We start from the raw sequence: 9,035 nt of genomic DNA on the forward strand, positions 1-9,035 counted from the left end.
CTAGCACAACAACAGGTACACAGCAGATGCCATCTCCTTGGCCAGACATTTTGGCCAAGAACAACCCTGGAACACCTGGCTAGGTGTTAAGACTCCTCTTTAAGACTACAGTTCAGCCTTCAACAGTATTATCCCGACAAAACTCATCTCCAAAAGTCTGTGGCCTAGGGCTTGGCTCCTCCCTCTGTGACTAGATCCTAGACTTTCTAAACTACAGACCATAATCAATAAGGATAGGCAACGACACCTCTTCCATGATCAGGAAGGCGAATGGGATGCTGGCCTACATAGCGAGTAGGGAGGTCTTGCTGCGGCTGTATAGGGCATTGGTGAGGCTGCAGCTGGAGTACTGTGTGCAGTTTTGGGCGCCGTACTTACGCAAGGATATTTTGGCTTTGGAGGGAGTGCAGAGGAGGTTTACTAGGCTGATGCCGGAGTTGAGGGGGTTGAGCTATGAGGAGAGGCTGAATAAACTAGGCTTGTACTCGTTAGAGTTTAGAAGAATGAGGGGAGATCTCATTGAGACGTATAAGATGATGAATGGGATGGATAGGATAGAGGTGGAGAGATTCTTCCCGCTCAGAAAGGACAGTAGGACTAGGGGGCACAGCCTCAAGATAAAGGGGGGGCGGTTTAGAACGGAGTTGAGGAAGAACTTCTTCACTCAAAGGGTGGTGAATCTCTGGAATTCTCTGCCCGTTGAAGTGGTGGAGGCTACCTCGCTAAATATTTTTAAGACGCGGGTTGATGGGTTTTTGATAAGCGAGGGGATTAAGGGTTATGGGGAGAGGGCGGGAATGTGGAACTGAGCCACGACAGATCAGCCATGATCTTATTGAATGGCGGGGCAGGCTCGAAGGGCCAGATGGCCTACTCCTGCTCCTATTTCTTATGTTCTTATGATCATGTTCAACACGGGTTTCCTTGAAAGACTGTGTCCTCAGCCCCTTACTATAATAAGAACATAAGAAATAGGAGCAGGAGTAGGCCATCTAGCCCTTCGAGCCTGCCCCGCCATTCAATAAGATCATGGCTGATCTGTTGTGGCTCAGTTCCACTTTCCCGCCCTCTCCCCATAACCCTTAATCCCTTCTCTTATCAAAAACCCATCAACCCGCTTCTTAAAAATATTTAGCGAGGCAGCCTCCACCACTTCAACGGGCAGAGAATTCCAGAGATTCACCACCCTTTGAGTGAAGAAGTTCCTCCTCAACTCCGTTCTAAACCGCCTCCCCTTTATCTTGAGGCTGTGCCCCCTAGTCCTACTGTCCTTTCTGAGCGGGAAGAGTCTCTCCACCTCTATCCTATCCATCCCATTCATCATCTTATACGTCTCAATGAGATCTCCCCTCATTCTTCTAAACTCTAACGAGTACAAGCCTAGTTTATTCAGCCTCTCCTCATAGCTCCTATACTCCTTATACACCACAAATTCTGCTCCAACTCCATTTTCAAGTTTGCTGAAAATAACGAGAAGGAGTACAGGAAAAAGACAGAATCTGGTGAACTGGTGCAATGACAATCTCTCCCTCGATGTCAACAAAAGGATGGAGATAGTCATCAATTTCAGGAAGCGTAGTGTGCTCTGATCCCCCCGACCCCCGCCATTCCCGACCCCCCTCTGGCAGCCCCCTCCCCCAGTCTGAATGGCCAGCCTCGATGACCTCATTTCCCTCCCTCTGCCACCAATCCCCGTGCAGTGGGGCACCCCATCCCCACGATCTCTCCTGTAGGCCCCACCCTCCCTATAGGTCCTGCCCTGCCCCCTCCCCTTTGGGCATTGCCACTTTGCCCTTTAGGCAGCATCAGGAGGCCAAGCTGGCAATGCCCAAGAGACAACCCCCTTATCCCTGATCTCTTGGGGTAGCCTCTATGGCCTCTGTTCCTCCAGCAGGATGGGGTTACCAGCTCTTCGTAAGTGGGGAGCTGTTGTAAATCCTGCTGGAGTGAACCACCTTTAGTGGTGAGTGAGGCGGGGGTTGGTGGAGTCAATTATGCTAACAATCCTGGTCCCGGGGATGCACAGAGGCCATGGTGCCCAGCGGGGAGCCTGCTCACCGGCCTCTGCTGATGTCTCCCTGCCTGTTGCGCTACTGCGGCAACACAGCAGGCTGGGAGAATCGCCCCCGTAACATCATGCAGTGGATAATGAATATGTGGAACAGTCTATCCAGGGAGGAAGTCTAAAATCTTCTAAATTGTAATTGAAAAACAGGTCTATTAAAAAGATCAGGGCATGAGATGAATAGAAGCAACGTGCAGGGGTACGGAGAAAATGCCGGGGAATGGCATTAAGTCATGATGCTCATTTGGAGAGCCAGCACAGACACGATGGACAAAATGGCCTCCTTCTGTGCCATAACGTGGATACAAACTGTTGACTCGGTTCACGCTGTGTTTCTAAAGGAATTGAGACATGCTGGTTTGGGGTTAATTAAATGGATCTGATATCTTCAGGATTTCATTGTTATTGAAGTTTGTTCCAGTCTATCCTCTAACTTACCAAACTGCAGACTCATTTTTGGCCTACGACAGGCATAAACCTGCTCACTAAATTATTCTACACTTTATTGATCTTAAAATGGACATATGTTGTTTTACAGTCATTAGTGGCACAAGTGTAATTGGTGTGGAAGTAAGAGAGACTAACCAGGGCTTTTTCACAATTCTTTTGTTAGAATATATGTCAAAAGACTGCAGGCAAATTGTTACACTTCTGTTCATAGAAGGAGGAAATCCACATAATTACCAAGTGTTTAGTTCAGCTCAAACATTTGTGCCAATTACAGGGAAATCAAAGGAAATAATTAAGGATAAAATAAATACTTCGAAAGCCATAGATGGATCAGAGATCAGCATGAAATGCGTAAGGCACGTCTGACATACCTGGCAAAACTTTTGGAGAGAATAATGGAAACTGCAGACAGGGCATCAGCTATAGAATCCCTACAGTGTAGAAGGAGGCCATTTGGCCCATCAAGTCTACACCAACAACAATCCCACCCAGGCCCTATCCACTTAACCCTATGTATTTATTGTGCTAATTTACTCTGACACTAAGGGTCAATTTAGCATGGCCAATCCACCTAATCCACATATCTTTGGACTGTGGGAGGAAACCAGAGCACCTAGTTCCAGAAAGAGTTTCATGAAATGTCATTTATTAAATTAAAAAAATTACACCCCGTTAGCATGCCAATAATTGGGAGCGAAAGAGCTTAAATGGTTGCTGGCACCTCTTATGTTGCTGGGTATAGAATAATAGAATCCCACAATGCAGAAGGAGGCCATTTGGCCCATCAAGTCTATACTGATCACAATCTCACCCAAGCTCTATCCCCGTAACTTATTTACCCTGGTAATCCCTCTGACACTAAGCGATAATGGCCAATTAACCAAAACCACACATATTTGGGGCTGTGGGAGGAAATCCACGCAGACGCAGGGAGAATGTGTAAACTCGGCACAATGACCCTGGCGCTGTGAGGCAGCAGTGCTAATCGCTGTGCCACTGCACCATCCACAATAATTAAAATCAATCACCTCCCTCTCTTTCTCCACCATCATCATCAGGAGCGAACAAGTACCCCCATTCCCAATGCTGTAAAGACACATGGGGCTTAGGAGCAGGACTAGGCCATTCAGCCCTTCAAGCCAGCTCCACCATTTGAATGCTACAACTTGGTCACTTATGTATCATTACAATACTTGTACGTGTTGCATGTGGCCCATAATAAAAATAGGTGCACACCCTGACTAAGAATCTACTTCCCATCTTAGCCTGTTCAGTTCCACCAAATATAAAGTGGAAAATCCTGCCCATTTTAACCCAGGAATTTTCCAATCTTTACTGAAAATGCTTCTGCAAGGAACAGCCAAACACCCAAGGACATGTCCATGGTGCATCATTAACATCAATCTCTTTCCTCTGTTTTTACACTTGTTACAGGCTGTGTAATTTTGTGCCTTTTCTTGGAGGAGAGGGGGTAACTAGTAGAAATTACCAAGCAAGTAAATTAGATAAATAGAAAATTGCTACGCAGAACATCTTCGAGTGGGTAGTTTACAGTTAGAATAATTGCCCTTAGATTCCCTCTATTTTGATTTGAGCCATTTTTAGTACATCTACTAGAAGCTTCTGACAACTTATTTTTTACTCCATCCTTAAAGTTACAAAGCCAATGCTCAGAATGGACCAGACAAACCTAAATCCATTCCTCGCTTGCTCCAAACAACAGTTTCACATTGAATCTAATTCATTAGAGCATAATACTGTGGATGCTGGAATCTGAAACAAAAACAGAAAATGCTGGATAATCTCAGCATGTGTGGAGAGAGAATAGAGCCAACATTGAGACTGGATGACCCTTCACCAGCGCAGCGGACTGGGGGAAGCAGTTTATACGGTATTTACACTGGGAATCAAAGATCTTGCCAATATTTAACTGATGGAAATTTCTGCGCACCCAAGACTGGATGTCAGACAAACAATGTGACAAATCAAAATGCAATGGAGGGGTTGAGGGAGGGGGTGTATATGATGCTAATGTATACGTGGTATTTGGCATTGTGTTTTCTGATAATATTTATTTATTTTATGGGATGTAGACATCACTGAGAAAGGCCTGAATTTGCTGCAAATCCTTAATTTCTTTTGGCTTGCTTGGCCATTCTGCACGGTAGTTGAGAGTCAACCATGTTGCTACAGACCTGTAATGTGGAGATGTCAGCTTCGACTGGGGTAGGCCCAGTAAGAAGTCTCACAACACCAGGTTAAGGTCCAGCGGGTTTATTTGAAATCACGAGCTTTCGGAATGCTCACCTGACAAAGGAATCGCTTACTTGTTGAAGAAGCAGCACTCCAAAAGCTTGTGATTCCAAATCAACATATTGGACTGTAACCTGGTGTTGTGAGACTTCTTAATGTGTTATGAATCTAGAGAAAGACAATGGATTTCAAAGTCAGTGAAATAATTGACGATAGTCCGGAAGCCTGACTAATAAGTAAACTTTACAATCCTACAACTGCTTATTAATCAAATCGAAGTTTCTCTAGTTGCCAGAGTGAGGTTTGAATCCATGTCCCTGGAAAATAAGCATGCCTCTGGATTACTGGTCCAGTGATATTACCATTATTCCACCATCTCCTCTGATTTTCAGGAGCTGGCAGTAGATCAGAAATAGGAAGGAACAAAGGTTAGATCCTGGAATTATTACAGAGGTAATGGATAAACCATTGCAAATCTGATAGATTTTTGTATTCACTCATGGGATATGGGCATTACTGGCTGGCCAGTATTTATTACCCATCCCTAGTTGCCCTTGGAGGGCATTTGAGAATCAAACACATTGCTGTGGATCTGGAACTGTATGTAGGCCAGCCCTGGTAAGGATGGTAGATTTCCTTCCCAAAAGGACATTAGAGAACCGGGTGGGTTTTTCCTACAATCGACAATGGTTTCATGGTCAACAGTAGATTCTTAATTCCAGATTTTTTAAAATTCAACTTCTACCACCTGCCATGGTGGGATTCAAACCCGTGTCCTCAAAGCATTAGATTTTTTTTTATTTATTCATTTGTGGGACATGGGCATTTCTGGCTGGTCAGCATTTATTGCCTATTGCCTGAGGGCAGTTGAGAGTTAGCTACATTCCTGTGACTCTGGACAAGGTAAAGAAGGCAGATTTCCTTCCCTAAAGGACATCAGTGAACCAGATGGGTTTTTCCCACCAATCAACAGTTGTTTCATGGTCATCAGTAGATTCTTAATTCCAGATTATTTTTATTGAATTCAAATTCTACTATCTGCCATGGCGGGATTTGAACCCAGGTCCTGAGAACATTAGCTGAGTTTCTGGATTAATAGTCTAGCGATAAGGCCACTGGGCCGTTGCCTTCCCTAAAGATAAGAATGGAACCATGCCAAGAACGGTTACTCCCCAATGGATGAATAGGGGCAAAGCATCCGAAGGAAGAAAGATTTAATATAGATACTGCAATTTGTAATCATAGAATTCATAAGTATTCCTACAATAGAGAAAGAGGTCATTTGGCCATTGAGTCTGCACCAAGAACCATCCCACCCATCCCTATCCTTGTAGCCCCATGTATTTACCCTGTTAGTCCCCCTAACATTAAGGGGCAATGGTCAATCAACCTAACTCGCACATCTTTGGACTGTGGGAGGAAACTCAAGCACCCAGAGGAAACCCACGCAGACACGGGGAGAACATGCAAACTTCACATGGTGACCCAAGCCAAGAATCAAACATAGAGCCCTGACGCTGAGGCAGCAATGCTAACCACTGCACCACCATGTAATGGACCTCATCATGTTGTGTGCTACCGACCTTGTGTTTAATTTTTATATCATTCTCACTCAGTCAGCACCATGTTGATAATTGGCTCGGAATTTTTCTGTCCTCATTCTATGAAAAAACACTAATTGCATCTATTCATCTTTTTTCTTTAAAAAAACCCAATTTCACTTGTCAGTGAAGTTACAATTTATTAAAAACAAAGAATAATAAACAGAAGTGACATGACATCACACTAAAAGGCTGCTTCACATTCCAAGGATCGCTTTTCACAAGAGAGCAAACACAGCACTTCCATGAGTGATGGCGAGTTTCAAGTGCTTTGTAACCAGCATGACATGCACCGCTGGGATGTCGTTCCTTACAAAACACTGGCCATCATAAGCTCCCCTTCCACACAGTCATTAAACTGTGAAGTGGGTTCAGACAAGGAAGGCTGTGCGGAGGTTTACTTTTCCCAAAGCAGCTAATGTGAGAAATTCAGGTGAAAAACTCGGCCCCTAGTAATGGAAAAGTTAAAGATTATTATTCCAAACACGGCTGGCGCTATAGGTTTACACCCCATTAATAATGATGGGTGCGCATTCCTCGGCCATTGAAACTCGTCTGAACAACCTTCATAATCGCTCCCCAGCCCCTCCGCCCTCCCTTCCCTGTGTTCAGAAGTCTCCTGTTCATTTTCAACCTCATGCTTTTGAAACCCCGCAGAAACATTCCTCTCCTGTACAAGAAATCGGATTAAACGGCCCCGCTTTCGGCTCCTAATTGTCTAAATAAACCACACCACGCTTTGCCGTCGCCTCGATCTGTGTTGAGTTCTCTGTGACAATTGGTTTCAGAGTCCAGCATCCTGCTTTTGTGTTTTGAGTTAAGCTGAAGGTTTTTTTTAAAAAAATAAGTATTGCGGTCTTGCCAGACAGAGAATGACTTTAAGAAAAAAGAGTTGGGACTCGTTATATGGAGTATGTCAAGTGTGTGTTAGTGGGATGGTCAGTGGCAATGAATGGCAAGACTCCACGCACAGGGATTGGGCAGGGACTGTCCATGTGTGTGCTCTTACATCCACAGTACCAGGGCAATCTCGCTGTTTGTGTCAAGTGGTAAATCATGATGTGGAGATGCCGGTGTTGGACTGGGGTAAACACAGTAAGAAGTCTCACAGGGTTAAAGCTCACAGCTTTTGCGACCCAATAAACCTGTTGGACTTTAACCTGGTTTTGAGAAAGTTCTTACTCTGTCAAGTGGCCCAATTCCTTCATCAAACACACACTACAGTACACACATACTTTACATTACACGATACACACATACATTTTATCCCACACACACACACAGGAACCCAGCTCCTCTACCGCTCCCCTGTCAGTTTATTTATGTAACTGCCCTAATATTCTATTTGTCTCAAAAGTTAACCAAACCCGATTCAGATACGACAGAGATTTACACAGATACAGGCAGTTCACATTAACTTCCCCTGTGAACATTTGTACCAGTCCTCCAGATTTGGAAAGAACATGTAGTTTTAGCAGGACGGCTAACGCCCTGTGCAAGGAGCAACTAATATGCTGCTTCTTGTCCACAAGTTAATTTATGAGCCATAAGCATTAGCAGCAGTTCACCTCCTGACTTGGGAAAAAAAAAGCAGTCCAGCCCGGCAACATGTGCTACGGATTAAAAGCGGCTCGCTGCAGCTTTTTGGGAAGAGTCTTACGGTCGGTACTCACGTCGTATTTGTCTCCTTTGCCCAGGACGCTCTTGGTAACTCCGGGCACGGGCTGCAGCGCCAGACAGCAGAGCAAGGCGACCGCCAGCGCTGTTGGAAAACTTTCCTGGGAAGTTCTGGTGCGACCCATGGCCAGGGTTTGCCCTCCCAGCTGTGCAAGACGGCGCTGTGTGAAGATAGTGGAACAGCAGCAGCTAACGCTAGCACATAAGGAAGTGTTGTAGCATCGAAAAAAAACGGTGCAGACCCAAATCCAGCCGGTGCAGACTTGGTGTGTGTGCGTTTCGATTTGGAATTCAACATTCACGCCTCCCCTCCAACTGCCACTACCCTAATATTAGCCAGATATTTTTAGATGCATGCAAGAACAGTTTGTCCACACGGCGCTCTGGAGTCACAACTCGAGAAGGGGATTAGATGAACTGAACCATCCGAGCTCCTTGGGAGCCCTCCCTCGTATCCCCAACTCACTCACCCACCCACCCACAGACAGACAGACAGCTGTTTAGAATAAGCATTTGACCCGTGTTAAGTTTTTTTTAAAAAAAATCCCCAATAAAGCAGCTGGCATGTGGAATAATAAAGCAATTCTGACAAAGTGACTTATCTTAGACATCGGATATTTATATTCCAATAGGATTAAAAGTGGATTTCGTTGTGTTAAATGGGAATAATTTAGCAGGGGGTTTAAAAAAAACTCAGTGAAGGAGGAGGAAGGATGGAATTACAGGAAAACAAAGGTTGAAAATGAGATCAGAGTTTGTAGACAGCGTCAAACAGAAGATCCAATGTCCTGCCTCTGGTGCCTGCAAGTCATGTTATCTGCCTCTCCTCAGACTTTGCCCCCACTTAGATGTGCGTTTGTCTTCATGGAGCGACAATAATTCATCAAACCCTACAGTGCAGAAGGAGGCCATTCGGTCCGTCGAGCCTGCACTGACAACAATCCCACCCAGGTCCTATCCTTGTAACCCCACATATTTAATCCCCTGAC

The 9,035-nt window shown here is 45.0% G+C and overlaps 1 protein-coding gene across 1 annotated transcript in view; it reads right to left on the minus strand.

Annotated features, from left to right (window-relative positions):
• Positions 1-8,492, minus strand: part of wfdc1 (WAP four-disulfide core domain 1) — a 61,849-nt gene extending 53,357 nt beyond the window's left edge. The window contains 1 exon segment of the mRNA XM_080186746.1: positions 8,043-8,492. Coding sequence (XP_080042872.1) covers positions 8,043-8,171 — 129 coding nt within the window. The 5' untranslated portion in view covers positions 8,172-8,492.
• Between the last annotated feature and the right edge of the window lie 543 nt (positions 8,493-9,035).

Source organism: Carcharhinus amblyrhynchos, chromosome 4, assembly GCF_965287045.1.
Source record: "Carcharhinus amblyrhynchos chromosome 4, sCarAmb.v2.hapA, whole genome shotgun sequence".
Lineage (NCBI taxonomy): Eukaryota > Metazoa > Chordata > Chondrichthyes > Carcharhiniformes > Carcharhinidae > Carcharhinus > Carcharhinus amblyrhynchos.